Below are 22,310 nucleotides of genomic sequence, written 5' to 3'. Positions count from 1 at the left end.
AGTTGCAGTCTCCTGAGTAGCTGGGATTACTGGGTGAGCCCCCAGCCCCAGCTACAGGTTTTCCTAGTATTTTCAATATATGTGGGTGGAATCCGAGGCATGTGACCCAGGATCTGGAGGGCCCATTGCACACGATAATGCCAGAAATCACATCCTTTGTAACTTTTCCAACCTACATAAAACTGTTTTAAATGTCAGGGAAGAAAGTGGGTTGAAAGTGTGGCTAAAATGGGAGAGAGCTTGCCCAGCATGTGAAAGGCCCTGGTTTCCATTCCTAGCACTGCAGGGAAAACAATAATCCAAAAAACAACCATAAAAACCCTCTTTCTAGCCAGGTGCTGGTGGTTCATGCCTGCAATCCTAGCTACTCAGGAGGCTTAGATCTGAGGATCAAAGTTCAAAGCCAGCCCAGGCAGCAAAGTCTGTGAGACTCTTACCTCCAAATAATCACAGAAAAAGCTAGAAGTGGTGCTGTGGCTCAAGTGGTAGGGCACTAGCCTTGAGCAAAAGGAGCTTTGGGACAGTATCCAGGCCTAGAGTTCAAGACCTAGGACTGGCAATAAATAAATAAATAAAAGTCCCTCTTTCCTGAAACATAGCTATACTTGGAGGCTGAGGCAGGAGGATCACAAGTTTGAGTTCAACCTGGCTTACATGTATAACAAGACCCTGTCTTTAAAAAAAAACAACAAAATAGCCCAGTGCTAGTTAACCCATGACTGTAATCCCAGCTACTCAGAAGGCTGAGATCAAGGATCATGGTTTGGGACCAGCCCTGGTAGGAAAGTTAGTGAGACTCTTATCTCCAATTAACCACCCAAAAGCAGGAAGTAGAGCTATCCTTGAGCATAAAAACTCAGGGACAGTACCCAAACTCTGAGTGCAAAGCTCAAGACGGGTGCATACACACACACACACACACACACACACACACACACACACACACACACACACACACACACACACACACACACACACACACACACACACACACACACAAAGTAGTGAATGCAGAGTGTTGGTGGCTTACACCTGCAATCAATCCTAGCTACTCAGGAGGCTAAGCTCTGAGGATCAGTATTTGAAGCCAGCCTGGGCAGGAAAGTCTGTGCCAACAAAATACTGGAAATAGAGGTGTGGCTCAAGTGGTAGAACACCATTCTTGAGGGAAAAAGCTAAGTGAGAGTGAAAAGCTCTGAGTTCAACCTCTAGTATTAGCATGTGCACATGCATGCATGTGTGCACGCATACACATTTTATGTAACTTTAGTTTATTTTATTTATAGTACTGAGGCTCAAATTGAGGGCCTACTACATGCTACTGTACCACTGGGCCATACCCCAACTTTCTAAGTACTTTAATTAGAAATGCATTTAACCTTCACAGCAAACCCATGAGACAGGCATTAGCCTGATGTCCATTTTTTAGGTACTGAACAGACTAAGAGAAGTTATGATTTTGCTGAAGGTGAGATTTGAATTCAGGAAGTTTGCCTCCATATTCTACCTCTCTCTCTCTCTCCCTCCCCCCCCCTTCTCAGTGCCCATTCTGGGGCTTAAATTCAAGGCATTATCCCTGAGCTTTTAAATTTTTTGCCAGTCCTGGGCTTGAATTCTGGGCTTGATTGCTGTCTTGAGCTCCTTTTTGTGCAAGGCTAGCACTCTACCACTTGAGCCACAGTGCCACTTCTGGCTTTTTCTGTGATTAATTGGCTATGAGTCTTGTGGACTTTCTTGCCCTAGCTGGTTTTGAATTTTGAGTCTCAGATCTCAGCCTCCTGAGTTAGGATTACAGGTACGAGTTACTTGTTCTGGGTTGCCTTCCCTCCCTCCCTCCCTCCTTCCCTCCCTCCCTCCCTCCCTTCCCTCCCTCCCTCCTTCCTTCCTTCCTTCCTTCCTTCCTTCCTCCCTCCCTCCCTCCCTCCCTCCCTTCCCTCCCTCCTTCCTTCCTTCCCTCCTTCCTTCCCTCTCTCTTTTTCTTTAGTCAGTTCTGGGGCTTAAACTCAGGGCCTGGGCACTGTCCTTGACATTCTTTTGCTCAAGGCTAGCACACTACCACTTGAGCCACAGCACCACTTCCAGCCTTTTCTGTTTATGTGGTACTGAGGAATCCAACCCAGGGCTTCATGCGTGCTAGGCAAGAACTCTACCACTAATCCATATTCCAAGCCCTCTTTCTTTTCTTTCTTTTTGGTAGTTAATTAGGGATAAGAGTCTCATGGACTTTCTTGTCCAGGCTGGCTTTGAACTGTGATTCTCAGATCTCAGTCTCCTGGGTAGCTATGATTACAGGTGTGAGCCACTAGCACTCAGCCATATTCCATCCCTTACCCCACTAATTCCTGTCATGTCATCACAACAATGAGCAGAACATGGAGATGGTAGGAATGTAGAGTGCTTGCCTTCTGTAGTCAGGTCCTTGTGGAGGGCTAGAGTACTTGCAGATTTAAGGAATTTGTATATTGCAAATGATCCTTATCTCCCACCCCATGAAGGTGCTTAAACACCTGGAGAATTTTTTTTTTGGTCCGGTTGTGAGGCCTGAACTCTGGGCCTGGGCGCTGTCCCTCAGCTCTTCAGCTCAAGGCTAGTGCTCTACACTTGAGCCACAGTGCCACTTCTGGCTTTTTCTGTTTATGTGTTGTTGAAGAATCGAACCCAGGGCCTCATGCATGCAAGGCAAGCGCTCTACCACTGAGCCACCTTTCCAGCCCCTGGCTTTTTTCTTTTTGCTTATGTGGTGCTGAGGAATTGAACCCAGGGCCTCATGCATGCAAGGCAAGTGCTCTTCCACTGAGCCACCTTCCCAGCCCTGGTGGAGAAATATTTGTATAACTGTTTTTTTTTTGATGGTCCTTGGGCTTGAACTCAGGGTCTGGGCACTGTCCCTCAGTTTTTGTGCTCAAGGATAGAACTCTACCACTTGAGCCACAGCACCACTTCTGGCTTTTGGGAAATAAGAGTCTCACATATTTTCCTTTCTAGACTGGCTTTAAACTGCAATCCTCAGATCTTAGCCTCCTGAGTAGCTAGGATTACAGGTGTGAGACCCCAATGCCCATGGGTGTATAACTTTTGACAAAGAAGATATGCACACTTGTGCAAAGAAGATATGGACACTTGTAGCTCAGACCTATAACCCAAACTACTCAGGAGGCTGAGAACTGGAGTACTGCAGTTCAAAGCCAGCTTCAATTAGCCAGCAAAATATTGGTCTGGGTATATGGCTCAAGTGATGGAGCACCAGCAGTGAGTGAAAACATCGTGAGTCCTGGAGATCCTTAGCACCAGGTAAAAATATGCACAAATGGGGCATGGAACAATGCTCCCTTACAAAAGGAAGACTGATAACGTTGTCTCCATCACAGCTAAACACTTCTGCATCATGTTGACAGGAACTATACAGTTAGTAATAATAATAGACAATACTTAATGAACATTATTATAGAGCCATTCAGGTACCATTTATACATTTGAGTGACCTCAATGATTTATAAAGCAGGTACTATTACTGTTCTGTGGCTGATGTAAAAGGAACAGAGAGAGTGAAGGCCACAATTGCTAGAGAGTCGGATTTGAATTCAAATGGTTTGACTCTAGATTATTATTTGTGTGTGGGGAGGTGGAATTCTTACTATGTTGCATAGACTGGTCTCAAACTCCTGGTCTCAAGAGAGTCTCATGTCTCATGTTTCAGCTATAGCTGAAACTATAGACATGACTACCACTCCTGGCCAAGAACTTGTACTTTGAATCCTTTAAGCCTAATATAAAAGACTGAGAAAGTTATTTTTTTAAAAAAATTATAGGCAAATATCCCTTCCCTCAAAATGAGCAAAGCTGGAAATTGGTGGCTCATATTTGTAATCCTAGATACTCAAGAGGTTGAGATCTGAGGATTATGGTTCAAAATCAGTGCAGGCAGCAAAGTCCGTGAGACTCTTTTCTCCAATTAATCACAGAAAAAAACCAGAAAAGGTACTGTGGCTCAAGTGTTAGCCTTAAGCAAAAGAGCTCAGAGATAGCACCCAGGCCCAGAGTTCAAGCCCCAGGGCAGGAAAAAAAAAAAGGTGACAATGAAGAACTGTTGCTCAGTTTCCTGGGACTAGGACAAAGTGGATAAAACATCAGAGAGATGCCATTTGATTCTCATTACATACACAAATGTAATGCAGTTGGTTGCAGCAGTGGCTTTGGCATGTGCTTCTATGTGAGTGTTAGCTGATAAAGTCTTTTTGAAGCCTATTTTGGCACTAGCTATTAAGAACTTTAATAGCCGTTGACCCCAAAGATCATTCTCTGTGGAGTATAAGGTCGACCCATTATTAAATTGCTGGTTTTGTAGGTCAAACTTGTCCTAATTTCCACACTTGCATACAATACTAGAGTAGGTCATGAGAGAGTGGGAGTGGCTGAAACACTATCTGTGAAGAAACTGGACATTCATTGGGTTCAGCAAATGCTAAGCATCTTTACTCAATGAATGGAATTCTAGGTCCTGGGCTTAAAATCCTAGAATGATGAGACGGGGCTGAGAAGAGTCCAGACCTCCCTTTGTCTACCTGCCAAAGCTATCCCAGCTTTGAGGCCGAGACTCACCAGCTTCCCTTATCCATGTAGCACAAGGACAAACAAACCTATGGCCATTTCCTAATTTTTACAGAACAGCAAACTCATTAATTAATCCAGTTGTTGCTATCAGTAAGGGTGGATTTATTTATTTATTTATTTATTTTTGCCAGTCTTGGGGCTTGAACTCAGGGTCTGGGCACTGTCCCTGAGCTTCTTTTGCTCAAGGCTAGCACTGTATCACTTGAGCCACAGCACCACTTCTGGCTTTTTCTGCATATGTAGTACTGAGGAATCAAACCCAGGACTTCATGCATGCTAGGCAAGCACTCTACCAGTAAGCCACATTTATTTATTTATTTTTGTGTGTGTTCTAGAAAGAGGCCTGAACTAAGTGACTAGGCACTGCTTTTTTTTTTTTCCTCAAGGCTATTGCTCTACCACCTGAACCACAGGACCATTTCCAGCTTTTTGCTGGTTAATTGGAGATAAGAGTCTCCTGGGCTTTCCTCCCTGGGATGGCTATGAACCAAGAGCCTCAGGTCTCAGTCCCTGAGAGTAGCTAGGCTTATGAACATGAGCCGTTGGTGCCTGGCCAATATGGGTTTATTGTAAAGTAGCAGAAATACTGGACCAACGTAGGCAAACCAGTCCTGTCTCACCTTCCAGAATCACCCTAGTTTGTCAACGATGCGCTTGCTCTCTGTGCTCTTTGGTTGCTGTTTGAGGCAGGCCCCTGGGAGTGGGAAGGCTGTCTTCTCAAGGCCGGGGTGCTGCTCCATGAGACAGAACTGAGATTGGCTCAGGCCTGGTGCTGCACCTGGGCTTAGGAGTTTTGGTTGGACCAGGGTTGTGAGAGCTGCCTTATCTTTTCCTCTGCATGTCCTGGGCTCACTGCCAAGATGCCAGCTGGTGGCATCCGAGCTAGTTCCTTTCTGTGGTGGAAGGGGGACTATCTCCTTCCTTTCCCCTGGCATGGGGGAGTCCAGGCTGCCCTTGTGTGTCCCTTCCAGTCTTTATCAGCTGCCTGCTGGGGTCAGCACCTGTGTTTGGCTACTTGGGTGACCGGCACAGTCGCAAGGCCATGCTGTGCTTCGGGATCCTGCTCTGGTCAGGGGCTGGCCTCTCCAGCTCCTTCATTCCTACGGAGGTAGGTGCCCACCACTCTGCTCCTGGGAGCAACCCTTTGCTTCCTCTCTGATCTGCCCCATTAGATCTGGGTAGAGATCGTTCTGACCCAAGCTGGTTCAGGATCCACCTGTTAGCTCTGGAGGAGGAGGTAATTTCCAGGCCTTAGATTTGGGGTGGGGTGGTCAGTCCTGGGACTTGAACTCTGGGCCTGTGTGCTGTCTCTGAGCTCTTTAGCTCAAGGCTAGTGCTCTACCACTTGAGCCACAGCTCCACTTCTGTTTTTTTGGTGGTTAATTGGAGATAAGAGTCTCATAGGCTTTCCTGCCTGGGCTGATTTTGAACTACGATCCTTAGATCTCAGCCTCCTGAGTAGCTAGGATTACAGGCGTGAGCCACTGGTACCTGGCTCTTAGATTTTCTTTTTTTTTTTCTTTTTTGCCACTCATGGGGCTTGAACTCAGGGCCTGGGCACTGTTTCTGAGCTAGCTTTTTTTTTTTTTTTTTTTTTTTTTTGGGTCCGGTCGTGGGGCCTGAACTCTGGGCCTGGGTGCTGTCCCTCAGCTCTTCAGCTCAAGGCTAGCACTCTACCACTTGAGCCACAGCGCCACTTCCGGCTTTTTTCTTTTTGCTTATGTGGTGCTGAGGAATCGAACCCAGGGTCTCAGGCATGCAAGGCAAGCGCTCTACCACTGAGCCATTTTCCCAGCCCTGAGCTAGCTTTTTTTGCTCAAGGCTAGCACTCTATTACTTGAGCCACAGTGCCACTTCTGGCTTTTTTTGTTTTTGTGGTACTGAGGAATTGAACCCAAGGATTCATGCATGCTAGGCAAGCACTCTACCTCTAAGCTGCATTCTCGGCCCCTCTGAGACTTTCTTAACGTGAGACTTTCTCTCTTGAATCTCCCACTGCCCCCTCTCCCTGCAGGCTCTGCTGGCGATGGGGGGACAGCTCCTGCCTTGGCAAACTGCTCTCTCTCTCTTTCTTCCTTCCCTCTCTCCTTCCCCCATCCCTCCCTCACTCCTTCCCTCCCTCCCTCCCTCCCTTCCCTCTCTCCTTCCCCCATCCCTCCCTCACTCCTTCCCTCCCTCCCTCCCTCCCTTCCCTCCTTCCTTCCTTCCTTCCTTCCTTCTTTCCTTCTTTCTTTCTTTCTTTTTTTCTTTCTTTCTTTTTTTTTTTTTGTCGGTCGTGGGGCTTGAACTCTGGGCCTGGGTGCTGTCCCTCAGCTCTTCAGCTCAAGGCGAGCGCTCTACCACTTGAGCTACAGCGCCACTTCCGGTTTTCTGGTGGTTTATTGGAGATAAAAGTCTCACAGTCTCTCCTGCCCGGGCTGGCTTTGAACCGAGATCCTCAGATCTCAGCCTCCTGAGTAGCTAGGATTACAGGCATGAGCCACCAGCGCCCGGCTTTCTTTTCTTTCTTGCTGGTACTGAAGCTTAAACTCAGTGCCTGGGTTCTTTTACCTTAGATTTTTAGCTCAAGGCTGGTGCTCTGCCACTTGAGTCACACCTTCACTCTTGGCTTTTTGCTGGTTAATGAGAGATAAGAGTCTCACAGACTTTCCTGCTTGGGCTGGCTTTGATCCATGGTCCTCAAATTTCAGCCTCCTGAGAAGCTAGGATTACAGGCGTGAGTTACCTTATCCTGGTTTGGGAATTAGCCTTAGTGAGGAAAGAGATTCAGGAGGAGGCTGGGGGTGGGGGTGGGGGCAGAGCAGGTAGCATCACCAGGTGCCAGTAGTGGACATCTGTGTGGTCTGTGGAACTTGGGGTGGGTGTTGGGTAGAGGGATTAGTGGCCCCCCCTTCCCTAGGGACTGTCCTGAGGTTCCTTTGAACCCTCTGACAAACTCTTTACATATCCTTCGATCCCTCAACCCATGGTTGATATTTGGAACTCACCATGGACGATGCCTGGCTCATCCAGTACTCCTGGCTCTTCTTCCTGTCCCGGGGAGCTGTGGGCGCTGGCCTAGCCAGCTACTCCACCATCACACCCACTGTCCTGGGGGACCTCTTCGTGCAGGACCATAGGACGCACATATTGACCATCTTCTACATCTCCATACCTGTTGGAAGGTTTGTATTACCCCTAGATCCATTTCCCTGGGGCCTGAAGGAGTCAGATCAGGGACAGGGTTGGGCATAGGAAATGTCAGATCAGAAGGATTGGGGTCTGAATCCCAGCACCCACCCCTTGTCACTTCATCTCTCAGAGGTAGTTTGCTCACTGAGTGCAGCAGTGATGCTAATTGATGAGGCGATGAGGAGGAGCACAAGGAACAGAGATGGTCCTCAGTGGGAGTGTGCATGCTTCCCACAGAGAAAAAGCAGCCTTACCCTCAGCAGGGACAACAGGTAGAACAGGATCCTAAGCTCTGACTCTGGTGTCCTGAACTTCCCTATGCTTCTACAAGGGGAATGGGAGACAGAACTCTGCAGTTCAGCTGCCATGCTCACATGGAGAGTAGCACTGGAGCTGGGTGCTTGACCAACACCTGAATCTCACACAGCTGCTTTTCTCAGGGAAAGGGAAGCACAGAGTGATCCCTGGGTTGAAGTCTCCCAGGTCAGGCAGGCCTTGGGCCCTACCTCTCACCACTCACTGCTCACCTTGCTTATCCCTCTGTCTTAGTGGTCTGGGCTACGTGCTGGGGTCAGCTGTGTCAGAGCTGACGGGGAGCTGGCGCTGGGCCCTCCGGGTGAGTCCAGTGTCCTTTCCTTTATCCTTCCCTCTGCCCCGCCTCTCATGCCCCCCCCTTCCCCCCTAGGCTGGTGGGGACTTTCCAGCCTTCAGTGGCCTTGACCTCTTGGCATGTTCCCTGGCGCCATGCGGGCGTCAGTCATCAGCAGTTTTGGACATGTGAGGCCTCATGTAGAGCAGGAGGAAGTCAAGACTTGGGGTTCAAATCCCAGCTGCTAGTGGGGTGACCCCAAGCCAGTTGCTTTCTTCGCCAGAGCCTCTGTTTGCCCATCTGTAAAGTGAATGCCACCATTGGCATTGTGAGGACTGTTGGATGAGGACTGGAAAGTTCTTAGCTCAGGGGGAGGCCCTTAGCAGACCCCAAGGGCCAGAAGCTAAGGCTCTCAGGCAGTGGGATCAGGATATGTGGAACATCCCTGCAGACCCTGTGCCAGAAGCCATGATCAGCTCAGTCTGGAACAGAGGTACAGAAGTCAGAAGAAGGAGGATCTGGGTGGTAGGGGGACTGGGGCTTAATCCTACATGCATGCAGATTCCTCCTAAGCCAGCGAGTGACAGGCAGAGTTGGGACCCCAGGCTGGGTTGGTGGTCTGACCTTCTTTGAGTAGAAGCATGGGGAGAAGGTAGCAGGCCAACTTACCATGGCCGACAGAGAGACAGGGCCAGAAAAAGGACTGGTTATTGGGGCTGGAAGTTCTCAGAGGCAGAGTGCTCAGGCCCCTCAGGCCCCATGGGTTGGACAGCCATCAAGTCCAGGGGACTCTGCCTCCCAGAGGCCCAGCCCCTCCACAGAGGTAGCAAACAGTTAGCTACCTGGTTCTGTGAGCACTAGCACCTGGATGTCAGGCCTGGATCACAGAGTTCATCCCACATGGGTGCTCACTCCTGAGTCTCATGGATGTGGTAGCATATGGCCCCTGAGCTTCCTGGACTCTCCTGTCTCCAGATCATGCCTTGCCTGGAGGCTGTGGCCTTGATCCTGCTCATCCTGTTGGTTCCCGACCCACCTCGAGGAGCTGCTGAGGGGCAGGGAGAGGTGGTGGCGGGGGTCCTGAGGAGCAGCTGGTGTGAGGACATCCGATACCTGGGGAGAAAGTGAGTATCCTGCTCCTCATTTCCAGACACAGAATACCCATTCAGCATCCCTGACCCCTCTCTCTCTGTCCCCTGCCTCCAGAGAGCCCTCTCTGGATGTCTCAGAGCTCACCACCCTCTCTGTTTTCTGAGCTCCAGTTACTCCTCCATGACCTGGGGTGTAGCCTCCATGCCACTCCACAGGACAGATGAATGTGTGGGCTGGGAGGGGGTAGATGGTGTGAGCTCCAGCTCTGCCTCTGTGTCACCCACAGTGACCCTGAGACTCTCTTCAGTGTGTTCATTATTTATTTACCTATCAGTATAAGTACTCGAACTTGTGCTTGCTAGGCTGGCACGCTGTACCACCTGAGTTATGCCTCCAGTCCTGCTTTTTGCTGTGTTAATTGGAGATGGGGTCTTCTGAACTTTTTCTACCTCATTTGGCTACAGATCCCAGCTTCCTGAGTAGCTAGGACTGTAGGAGGGAGCTACTGGGCCTGCCTTCCTTGGTTATTTAATAGATGCATTTTGGCAGCCTGACCTGCTTCTCCAGGCTGCCTGGAGGAGGCTGAGAGTTTGATCTTGCCTCTCTAAGGTAAGCAGAGAGAATCAAGTACAGCCCCAGGCCTCATGGTCTCCTGAAGCATGGGGCAGGACAGGACCCAGGTATCCATGTTCCAGAGCCATGTGACCCATGGAGGGAGCTGCAGGGGAGATGGGGGCAGGCAAGGACAAGCCCTGGAGATGCAATGTTGGACTAGGGCCAGAGGATGGGGAGATGTGGTCCAGCAGAGGGGCAAGTAGGCATAGTACACTGGAGGCTGTGGAAGAGGTGGGTATGGAGGGTCTCAGGGAACATGGAGGGTGCTGAAGCCTCAGGCTTGGCACCTGTGGTCCTAATCTCTCTTTCTTCAGCCTGGAACCCTCTCTTGCAGCTGGAGTTTCGTGTGGTCCACACTTGGAGTGACAGCCATGACTTTTGTGACCGGAGCCCTGGGCTTCTGGGCGCCCAAGTTTCTGTTTGAGGCCCGTGTGGTTCACGGGCTACAGCTTCCCTGCTTTCAGGATCCATGTGGCAGCCAGGACAGGTGAGGGAGTAGGGAAGACAGTGGTTCAGCCTGGGGCTGGGGCTGTGGCAGTGCTCAGGAGGCCCAAGCCCTGGATTCAGTCCCCCCTTCCTGTGTTGCTGAGAAGAGAGCAGCCATCTGGGTCTAGTTGTCAGCCAGTAGGCCTAGGTGCCAGCCCTGTCTCCCTGTGTGACCACAGACAGCTGCTTTCTTTGCCTTCTCTGGACTGAAATCCCTGTCTTCCCACTCTAAAGGCTGCTGTGGGGTCCAAAGGCTCTGGTGGTGATGTGGGGAGGGGGAGTTTTTTGGGAGGCATTACTCCTTTCTTTGTAGAGGGGCTCTTTTGTGAGGCCACTCATGTTACACACTGCCCCTGGAGGCCGCTTGGCCTGGTTGTGTCTTGAGCCTGGGGACAAGGGGCCTGTGTGGATTCTTCTCTGCTTATGGGTGCACCTAGAATCCCAGGAGGAGCCGGACACCCCCTGCTGAGGTCTTTTTTGTCCCCACCAACTCTCACCAAGTCTTCAAGGGTCTCAGTAGCCTTTAGTAGGAGTCCAGGTCATCTCCCAGCCCTCCCATCCCTGTCGCCCCTCCTCCGAACACCCGAATCCTTCTTCCTCCTCCTTGCTGGTCTGTGTGTCACTTTCCCTTTTCCATCCTGGGCTCTGTGCTCTTCCTCAGAGATGCGTCCTCCCCCAGGCTCCCAGGCAACTACATCTGCCTTGCTTAGAGGGAGCTTCCTGTAATTCTCATCAGTGCTTATTAAATTTTTACCTTTTTTGGGTCATGGGGCTTGAATTCAGGGCCTGGGTGCTGCTGTCTCCAAGCTCTTTTTTTTTTTCTGGTCATGGGGCCTGAACTCAGGGCCTGGGCACTGTCCCTCAGCTCTTTAGCTCAAGGCTAGCGCTCTATCACTTGAGCCACAGTGCCACTTCTGGCTTTTTCTGCTTATGTGGTGCTGAGAAATGGAACCCAGGACCTCATGCATGCAAGGCAAGTATTCTACCATTGAACTACCTTCCCAGCCCCTCCCCAGGCTCTTTTGCTCAAGGCTAGCATGCTAACACTTTGAGCCACAGTACCACTTCCAGTTTTCTGGTGGTTCATTGGAGATAAGAGTCTCACAGACTTTTCTGTCCAGGCTGGCTTTGAATTGTGACTCTCAGATCTCAGCCTCCTGAGTAGCTAGGATTACTGGCCACTGGCTCTTGGATAAATGTTTACTTTGTAATTTTTTTTTTGTGCTGTTTGATATCAAACGCAGTATCTTGTACTTTTTAGTCAAGTGCTATAGCACTGAGCTACACCTTCAGTTCTAAATTGACTTTGGGCCTTGTGCCAGCATTTTGGGTGAGGTGCCCTTGAGAGAAGACGTTCCTATTATCCTTGTATTACAAGTGAGGCAATGAAGATGAGATGAGTTTGGTGACTTTCCAAAGCTACCAAGTAGCAGAGCAGGATTTGAACCCGTCTGACTCCAAAGCTGATCCTTTGAGCACACCTCCCGTTGTCCCTGCTGAGCATCTGATCATTTCCCCAGCAGCTGGCAGGGCTTCCTGGCTCACAGAAGCACTTAGAGGAAGCTTGCTAACGAAGGCATCAAAAAGAGTCTGAGATCTGAGAATCATGGCTCAAAGCCAGCTAGGGCAGGAAAGTCTGTGAGACTCATCTCCAATGAACCACCAAAAAACCAAAAGTGAAGCTATGGCTCAAGTGGTAGACTGCTAGCCTAGAGTAAAAAAAGAGTGCAAGGCCCTGAGTTTAAGCCTCAGTACTGGCAAGAGAGAGAGAGTGGGGGAAGAGAGAGAGGGGGTGGTGAGAGAGTGTACGTGCTTGCATGCATGTGTGTGTGTGTGTGTGTGTGTGTGTGTGTGTGTGAGAGAGAGAGAGAGAGAGAGAGAGAGAGAGAGAGAGAGAGAGAGAGAGAGAGTCTGATGTTTATCTTGACTCTGCAGCTAGATCCTCTCTCTGGGGGCAGAAATGGACTGAACCCTAAAAGGTCCATGTCAGTTTGAAACAGTGAGGACAGAGCTGAGCTGCCCTTCTGGCATTAGCAGGCCATACATTCCTGCAAAAGTCGCTTTCCACCTCCCGCACAGCCTGGCCTCCTGCCTTACTGCAGCCCTGCATAGCACAAGGCAGACAAACAAGCCAGTTTGGTTCCTTGTGATCAGTGCAATGAATGACCCCAAACTTGGCTACTTAAATAGTAGAAATGTATTTTCTCATCACTTTGGAGGGCAGCAGCTTGCAGTGACTCCAGTGGCTCCAATCAAGGCAGGGGCAGGGGCCTGTCCCCTGGGGTGCCAGGGGAGGAGTCCTGGCATCTCTCGCTGCCTAGTGTGCCAGTTCTGGAGCTTGATCTCAGGGCTTGGGCGCTGTCCCTGAGCTTCTTGTGCTCAAGGCTAGCGCTCTACCTCTTGGGCCACAGTGCCACTTCCAGCTTTTTCTGTGTATGCAGTACTGAAGAATCAAACCCAGGGCTTCATGCATGCTAAGGGAGCTACTCTACCACTAAGCCACATTCTCAGCCCATGCCATATTCTTAACTCAATTGTATCTGTGAATCGACTTCTCTCAAAGGTTCTGAAGATGAGAGCATCTTGGGTTACCACCGAGTAGTGTAGTGCCTGTTTTGGGGGTCCTGCATAGGCCTGCTGTGAATGTCTTTGCCTTGGTTAGGACAGACTCCAGACATGAGTGGAATCCTAGCTTCTCAGGAGGCTGAGATCTGAGGATTGCAGTTTGAAGCCAGTCCAGTCAGAAAAGTCCAATTAACCACGAAATTAACCCAAAGCACCAATTAACCACTCAAAAATTAGTTTCTTGCAGAAGCTATGAAATGCAGGATTGAGTCCTAGGATCCCAGCACAGCTTCAGGGAGAATTCAGCAGTGTTGCTGGGGTGCATGTGTGCAGCCTGGACAGCCAGCTGGCAGAGGCTGGTGTGTAAGGAACAGTAAGAACTTTGCAGTCCTGAAGGGTTCTCTCTAGCTAGTGCTGGTGTCTCACACCTGTCATCCCAGCTACTCAGGAGGCTGAGATCTGAGGATTATGGTTCCAAGCCAGTCCAGGCAGAAAAGTCCTTGAGACTGTTATCTCCAATTAACCACCAGAAAACTGGAAGTGGTGCTGTGGCTCAGAAGTGGTATAGTGCTAGCCTTGGACAAAATAGCTCAGAGACAGTGCCCAGGCCCTGAGTTCAAGTCCCAATGACCACCACCATCACCACCAAGAATTCTCTGGTGTCTAGGGGCCTGTGATCCTGGAAGATCTTATGTGGGAGGCAGAAGGATCAGGGAGCTTGGGTCTGGGCCGTGTCCTCTGCTCTCATCAGGATCAGCAGGGGAACACAGTTGCCTGCTTGAATGGTCGATTCTCAGCCTTTCAAGGGCCCCGAGAGTCTCCCATGGCTGGCTCAGAGTAGGACTCAAAGGCGGGTAGTGTTTATCTGGGAGGTAGGTCAGGGGCCACATGACTTGCTACGCCTGAGCCTTGCTCCACTGGGGAGGTGGGGAGGTTAAGGACCTCTATGTTGCCAAGGGATAAATTCACTTCTGTCTGGTAGGCAGAGAGCCACGAAGCTCTGGCTCTGTTCTTGAGTGGGTGTATGACCTCAGGCAAGCACCTGCCCTCTCTGGGCTCCACACTGTCTCCTATACACTAAAGGGATGGCAGGAGTGAGCCCAGCAGCCTTCAGCCCATGGGGCGCCCAGAAGATGCGTTGGGGCAAGAGGTTTTCATGGCCATGTTTGCAGAGAGCGATCATGTGACCGTGCTCTTGTTTCCTGGAAGGGGTTGGAGGGATCTTAGGCTCCCTGCCATTCCACACAACTCTGGAGCTGTGTGGGTCTGTGGGGATTTGCAGCCGGGCGGGGAGGGGCAGGGAGTGGGGAGCTTGGGGTCAACAGTGCTCTAAGCCAAGGGAATGGAGAGGGCCAAGAAAGCACAGGGCAAGTGTTGAGAACTTTGTTTCTTGTGCCAAGGGAAAGAGGGGAATCCACACATGTGGGGGGACCTGCTCCCCCGGGGGCCTGCTCCCCCAGGCCACTGTACTGGCTGGAACTTGAACAGAAGACAGCTGGAGGTTGGGGTAGCTGGTGGGAAGCTGTCCCTGATGTCATCACGTTGATCAGAGCCTCAGCTCTGCCTTCGAGCTCCTTTGAAAGGGAAGGGCTTAAATAGAGTAAGAGGGCGACTTCCCAATCCAGCAAGGATACAGAGAAAGCCATCTCCAAGGAGAGGGTCTTAAGGGATGAGTAGGAGTTTGGGCGAGGGTATGAAGGTGGGGATAGCAACATTTCTGGACTAAGACCAGATTTGGGCCCCAGGGTGAGGTGAACCAGAGCCTGGTGGGTGTTTGGAAGCTGGTGGAGGGTTTTTGACAGCACTCTGGGGGGTTTCTGCATGGAGGTATCAGGGGCAGGTTCCCAGGGGAGGATGCACAAGGGGGCGCCAATGGGCTGAAGTGGGCCCAGGAGCAGATGGGAGTAGTAATGAGGTCAGTGCCAGCTGGAGGCTGCCAGAGAGACAGGGACTGAAGGAATGGGAGTTGAGGATGGAGTGGATGCCGTGCCCGACAGGGCTGGGATGCTACAGGAGCTCAGAATGCTCTGCCCCAGCACGGGGGTGAGAGGGAGAGGAGGGAGAGCAGGGGCTAGAGTTGGGGCTCTAGAATTGAGACTATTCTCTTGTTAGGCAGGTGTTCTACAACTTGAACCACAATCCTAGCTCTCTTTAGCTTTAGCTATTGTTATTATTTTGTTGTTCATGAGGATTGGACTTGGGGCCTGGATGTTGTCTCTGAGCTCTTTTTGCTCAAGGCTAGCACTATACCACTTTGGGCCACAGCTCCATTTCTAGTGGTTAATTAGAGATAAGAGTCTCACAGCATTTCTTGCCCAGGATGGCTTAGAACTGTGATTTTTCAGATCTCAGCCTCCTGTGTAGCTAGGATTACAGGGGTGAGCCACTGGGGCCTGATTTGCTTTAGCTATTTTTCAGGTAGGGCTTTACCCTGCCTATGCCTATGCATCCCACATAGCTGTATGCCATGCACCTGCCATAACACCATACTTGTTTGTTGAGATAGGGTCTTGTTTCCTCAGCTGGTTTTAAACTGTAACCCTTGCCATTCTTTCCATGTTTCCTGAGCAGCTGAGATTACATGTGTTAGCCACTTTATCTGGCCCAGAATCCTCCCCCTCCTCTTATCCTCCTCTTCCTCCTTCTCTTCCTCCCTTTTCTCCTTCTCATCCTTCTCCCTCTCCTCTCCATCTTCATTCTCTTCCTTCTTTGCCAGTACTAGGGCTTGACTCAGAGCCTTGTGCTTTTGCTCAGCTTGCTTGCTCATGGCTGGCATTCAATCACTTGAGCCATTTAGCTTGTTTGTTGCTGTTTTGTTTTAATAGTAAAGATTCAGAATTTATTGCTATGGTTAAATTTAAAAAAATGTTATTGTAAAGGTCATCTACAGAGCCATTTAACTTTTTGCTACTTAATTGGAGATGGAATCTCAAGACTTTTCTACCTGGACTGGCCTTGAACCATGATCCTCTAATTTTGAGATCACAGGCTAGGACTGTAGGCACTGGGGCCTGGTTTAGAATTCAGATTTCTTTTTTTTTTTTTTTTTTTTTTTTTTGTCGGTCGTGGGGCTTGAACTCTGGGCCTGGGCACTGTCCCTCAGCTCTTCAGCTCAAGGCGAGTGCTCTACCACTTGAGCTACAGCGCCACTTTCGGTTTTCTGGTGGTTTATTGGAGATAGGAGTCTCACGGTCTCTCCTGCCCGGGCTGGCTTTGAACCTCGATCCTCAGATCTCAGCCTCCTGAGTAGCTAGGATTACAGGCGTGAGCCACCAGCGCCCGGCTTAGAATTCAGATTTCTTGAGTGGGCCATTTTTGGATGATGAGAGAGTGAGGAAGGTCAGTGGAGGTGAGAAAGACTAGGAACTGGGGTGCTGGGGTACTGTGGATCAGAGACAAGGCCAGTACTGTGTCTATGGCAGGGCAGGGAAGAAACTAGGGGCTGACAGGGCATGCATGGGCTTCTGACCAGGGTCCTGAAACCCCAGGTGCATCATCTGAAGGGAGGGGCACAGCTGCAGAGGTTCCAGAGGAACCACACCATGCCCTCAGCCAATGTGTGAGACCAGGTGAGGGCTGAGGCGGGCTGATGTGGCCCTCTCTGCTCTTCTCCACCAGCCTGATTTTCGGGGTACTAACTGTTATGACTGGCATCATCGGAGTTGTTCTGGGTGCAGAGACTTCCAGAAGGTACAAGAAAGTGAACCCTAGAGCGGAACCTCTCGTCTGTGCCTGCAGCCTGCTCGTAGCAGCCCCCTGTCTCTATTTGGCTCTGGTCCTGGCCCCGACTACACTTCTGGGCTCCTATGTAAGTAAGGGTCTGTGGAGGGAGTGGGGGGTCCCCATAGATTCAACTCACTCCTGTGAGTTGAATTGGATCAGCACAGGCTCGCCAAGAGCTGCACAGCTAGGAAGGAGTGGAACTGGACATTGACTCTAACCTCTGTGGCTCTGAAGAGCTCCTGGTCAGTGCTTTGATGTGAGATGGTGAGTGGACAGGGACTAATCAGAGAAGGTTCTCTTCAGGTTAATGATGGGGGAATGGGAGGCCATGCTGGCCTAAGGGCACTAACTGTAATAACAGAAGATTTTCCAGATCTCCCTCACAGTCCTCATTTCAACTCTCAGCTCTGCCCTCAGACATCCCAGAATAAGGGCACTCAAGTCCCTTCTCCTTATTGCTCCTGGATCCTTTCTCTTTCTGAAAACCCTCCCCAAAGGCCACTTCCTTCTAAAGCTCCTTATCTCCACCCCCTTCTCTCCCCCAGGCTTCCATCCTCCTGCTGGAATTCACCATTTTCACTTGGGGTGGGCAAATGCTTGGGCCTCATCTGGCAATGGGGTGTTTTGGGCTGTGAGGTGTATGTGGGCACAGATGGGGAGTCCCCAAAGAGTTTCTGTATGAAGCAGCACCCTGCTTTACTGCAGCTCAGCCCTGCCTGTCTCTCTCCCCCACTCCCCCCTCCCACCTTCCCAAGATGGGAAGGTGCAACTGCTTTGGGGAAAGTAGACCCAGCCTAGCTCTAGCCAGGTGGCTAGAACTTCCTGCCCTTGCTCAGTTCTGTGGTCCTGGGCACAGTTGCTGGGCTTGGTGGTCCCCACCTCTGTGGACATGAAACCCTTGCACATGAATGCCATGTTCACCCAGACACTGGATTGAACAGCATGTTCATGATGCCTTTTTTGGTTCTGCAGGAGTTTGATATGTTCCCCATTCATATCCTGGTCTTGGTTTGTCTAGCCATCCTTATGGATTCATCTCCTTTGAATCCCAATGTTGGCTCTGCTTCCAAAACTGCTACCCAGGTCCAGACAATTTCCCCAGGAGAATGACAGTGTAACATGCTCATGTGCTATTTGTGCCATCTTCTATCCCTTGTTCCTAATGCCACCCCTTCTTTAAGACTCTGACCCTTGGGGTTGAGAAGGTGGCTCAGTGGTAAGACTGCTTGTCTTGCATGCATGAGGCCCTGGGTTCGATTCCTCAGCACCACATAAGCAAAAAAAAAAAAGCCGGATGTGGTGCTGTGGCTCAAGTGGCAGCGTGCTAGCCTTGAGCTGAAGAGCTGAGGGACAGCGCCCAGGCCCAGAGTTCAGGCCCCCCTGAACCAAACCCCCCCCCCAAAAAAAGACTCTGACCCTTGAAGAGCTATGCTGGGAAGATGGATAATGAAATAGCCAAGAGTTAAGAATTACCTTGGTGGGGAGTTTGTTTTCTTGGTGCCAGTACTGGGACTTGAATTCAAGGCCATGGTGCGCTCTGTTAACTAACAGAGCTCTTGGCTAACACTCTACCACTTGAACCACATCTCCACTTCCTGCTTTTTGTTGGTTATTTGGAGATAAGAGTCTCACGGGGCTGGGAAGGTAGCTCAGTGGTAGAGTGCTTGCCTTGCATGCATGAGGTCCTGGGTTCGATTCCTTACCACCACATAAGCAGAAAAAGCCAGAAGTGGTGCTGTGGCTCAAATGGTAGAGCACTAGCCTTGAGCTGAAGAGCTGAGGGACAACGCCCTGGCCCAGAGTTCAGGCCCCACTACCGACAAAAAAAAAAAAAAAAAAAAAAAGAGTCTCACAGACTTTTCTACCCAGGTTGCCTATGAACCACAATCCTTATATCTTAGCCTCCTTAGTAGTTAGGATGACAGGCATGAGCCATCAGCACCCATCTTGGAACCTTTCTTTCTTTTTTTTTTTAAATAAATAATTTTTTATTGTGATTAAGTGATTACATAAATTTCACAGTATTGTGAGATAATGATACTTAAAGTCACAAACACTTTCTAATCTTCATGAGGCAAATTGTCATTGTTGTGGTTTATAAAGTTTCTGAATTCTATGAGCTTTGACAATATAGCTGTTTCTTCCACATTGGGTGTACATTTCTTTCCTTTTGCTTAGTGTTAGCTGTTGCCTCTATCCCTCTCATTCCTCCCCCCATCACTGCCCTTGAATTGCTTGGTTAATTTTCATCGATGTCCAGTGCAGCTGATGGGCCCCTCTGTTGTATATTTTCCCGTTTCCCTCTGATTCTGTGTTGTCTTAGTTTCCCTCATGTGTGCATGTGCGCATATGTGTGTGTGTGTGTGTGTGTGCGTGTATACCATATATGTGGTCAACAGCATAAGGTCATTTAGTAATGATATGACAAGATGAGTGGAGGTCCTTTGTTTCTTGAGTCTTGTTTACTTTGTTGTATCTCCTTATGTTTTGGATTTAACATCTACATATCAGGGATACCATGTGCCATTTGTCTCTTTGCTCTTGGCTTAACTCACTCAAAATGATTTTTTCTAGTTCAATCAATTTCCCTGCGAATGCCATTATTTTGTTCTTTCTAATGGCTGCATAATATTCCATTGTAAATAGGTACCACAATTTTTGGAATGGAACCTTTCTTTTTTTTTGGGTCCAGTTGTGGGACCTGAACTCTGGGCCTGGGTGCTGTCCCTCAGCTCTTCAGCTCAAGGCTAGCGCTCTATCACTTGAGCCACAGCGCCACTTCCAGCTTTTTTCTTTTTGCTTATGTGGTGCTGGGGAATTGAACCCAGGGCCTCATGCATGCAAGGCAAGTGCTCTACCACTGAGCCACCTTCCCAGCCCCTGGAAAACTTTCTTAAATGGGTTCTGGTCACTCATTGTCCAGCCTGGAGCTAAAGCAGCTGACTTCCCTAGAGACTGGAAGAGGCCATCAGTTCTTTCTATGGGTATTACTATTTAGGCTGCTGACTCTGTTATGAAAAACGTTCTCTTATTCCACTTCACAGATTGGAAAACTGAGGTCTAGAGAAAGCCACAGACAAATAACAGGTCAGACAAAACTCCAACTTAGCTCCAAAGATGCTTTGTCTATGTTCTTGTCACCCCATGGCGGAGAAGCAGAGCCTGGGTCCATTGGGCACTAACAAGTGTCTCATGCTGATTGATGCGGTAGGAGCTGGTAGGAGCGGGTGGCACCCATGGGGCCTGACTGCAGGGAGCTCGAGGCTCAGGCAGGTGGGAGCTGTTAAGGCTGGCCCCTGCATCACCAGTGGGGGCAGCAGCCTCTCTGCCAGCTCTGCTGCTGCTGCTGTCTTGGTTGGCTGCTTTTTGGCTGTGTTTTGGGGACACAGCTGTCTCCCACCCTGTCACCTGGCACATCTCCAGAACTGGATGTCTCATCTAGAGATGACATTGTGTCTTGGCCAACAAAGCCAGCTGGAGAAACTTCTCCCAGCCTGTCTGAGGGAAGGGGAGAGGGTGAGGGGCAGGAAGGTGAGCAGGGCCAGGATACAGTCATTCTCTAGCACTAGAAGCTGTATGGCTCGCAGGACATCATTGGGGCTGAGTCCTGCGGGCCTGAATTCCAGCACTCCTCACCATGGCTGGGCTGTGTCCATGCCTCTGCCTTATGTGTATTGGGGGCTGTGGCTCCTTCTCAGCAGGTGTTATTCATAAGCCCCTTACCCTTTCCCAGCTCTGCCTCTATTGCCTGCCTGCCCCTCTGTCCTGCTGGCTCATACCTTGTCTGCTTTCTCTAGGACAGTCTGGAAGCTACCCTCTTGTGTTCCTCATCGTACACTGCTATAATCTACCCTTTCCACAGAACTAGAAGAAGCTTTCTTTTCTTTTCTTTTCTTTTGCCAGTCCTGGGGCTTGAACTTAGGGCCTGCACTGTCTCTGAGCTTCTTTTGCTCAAGGCTAGCACTCTACTACTTGAGCCACAGCACCACTTCCAGCTTTTTCTGTTTGTGTGGTGCTGAGGAATCTAACCCAGGGCTTCATGCATGCTAGGCAAGCACTCTACCACTAAGCCACATTCCCAGCCCCAGAGGGAACTTTCTGACACTGTAGACTTTCTTGCTCAAAAGCATTGCATGGTTCCCTGGTGCTTGTGAAAGTAGATCCTGCTCCTCGTCCTGGCCGTCAAAGCCTTCATGAACTACCATGACAGTCTCCCTGGTCTCTTCCTCTCTGCAGTCCTGCCATGCAGGACTCCTGCTGGCCCCTAGACTGTCTGCCATGCTTCATTTCCTTCTGTTCCGCCCCTTCCCCATCTCCATCCACCAAGTCATTCTTCACGCTCTCGCTCCATGGAGCCTTCTCTGTCCTCTTGCCCGGATCTCTGTCCCTGTCCTTGGTGTTTCTCAGCATTGGCACTCTTGAGTCACAGCTCTGATTTCCCTTGTCACACAGTTCCACTCGTGAGTTTCCGCAGGGCCAAGATCTAGTTCCAGCTCTTTCTCAGCACTTCAGCCTAAGCCTAGTGTCAGGCTTCTGGGTGACTGGAGGTAAATGTGGACTTGCTGAGTGAAGAGTTGAGTGACAAGTCCTCTGTATGTATTTATTTATTCATCAGAGACTGAGTGTTGATCAGTGGCATTCTAGTTCACATGTTGTGGCTGTAGCAATGCAACACAGAAATACCTTTGTCCTTAGAGAGCCTACATTCCAGTTGGGAGAGATGGGTGACAAGTAAGATACAGTATAGGGGCTGGGAGTGTGGCTTCATGGTAGAGTGCTTGCCTGGCATGCATGAAGCCCTAGGTTCAATTCCTCAGTACCTCATACATAGAAAAAGCCAGAAGTGGTGCTGTGGCTCAAGTGGTAGAATGCTAGCCTTGAGCAAAAGAAGCTCAGGGACAGTGCCCAGGCCCTGAGTTCAAGCCCCAGGACTGGCAAAAAAGAAGGAAAGAAAGAAAGATACAGTATAAGCTGTGCATGCCTATAATCCCAGCACTTAGAAGGCTAAGGCAGGAAAATGGAGACTTTGAGGCAGCCCAGGCTACATAGTAAGACTGTCTCAAACATAACAACAACAACAAACCCAAACCAAAGCACATACATTCATAAGTAAAATTTATACTATTTTAGGTGGTAATAAATATGCAGGAGAAAGGGAAATAGAGAATGGGTGTTGGGAGAAGAGGGTTACAGATTTTCTTTTCTTTTTCTTCTTCTTCTTTTTTTTTTTGGTGCCAGTCCTGGGGCTTGATCTCAGGGCCTGGGTATTGTCTCTGAGTTGTTGTGCTCAAGTCTAGTGCTCTACCACTTGAGCCACAGCTCTATTTCCAGCTTTTGGGTACTTAATTGGAGATAGAATCTCACATACTTTCCTGCCTGGGCTGGCTTTGAACCATGATCCTTAGATCTCAGAGCAGTTAAGATTACAGGTGTGAATGGCCAGCACCTTGCTGAGAGC

At 49.8% G+C, this 22,310-nt stretch overlaps 1 protein-coding gene across 1 annotated transcript in view; it reads left to right on the top strand.

Annotated features, from left to right (window-relative positions):
* Spns3 (SPNS lysolipid transporter 3, sphingosine-1-phosphate (putative)) overlaps positions 1–22,310 on the top strand; it is a 69,754-nt gene that overhangs the window by 10,715 nt on the left and 36,729 nt on the right. The window contains exons 3-8 of the mRNA XM_070001342.1: positions 5,583–5,719; positions 7,624–7,775; positions 8,332–8,398; positions 9,347–9,495; positions 10,413–10,565; positions 16,748–16,937. Coding sequence (XP_069857443.1) covers positions 5,583–5,719; positions 7,624–7,775; positions 8,332–8,398; positions 9,347–9,495; positions 10,413–10,565; positions 16,748–16,937 — 848 coding nt within the window. The remainder of the gene's footprint in view (positions 1–5,582; positions 5,720–7,623; positions 7,776–8,331; positions 8,399–9,346; positions 9,496–10,412; positions 10,566–16,747; positions 16,938–22,310) is intronic.

This window comes from Dipodomys merriami, unplaced genomic scaffold, assembly GCF_024711535.1.
Source record: "Dipodomys merriami isolate MVZ:Mamm:240054 unplaced genomic scaffold, mDipMer1.0.p SCAF_59, whole genome shotgun sequence".
In the NCBI taxonomy this organism is placed as follows: domain Eukaryota; kingdom Metazoa; phylum Chordata; class Mammalia; order Rodentia; family Heteromyidae; genus Dipodomys; species Dipodomys merriami.
Note: the sequence above shows the minus strand (reverse complement) of the source record. Positions and strands in the feature narration are given on the sequence as shown.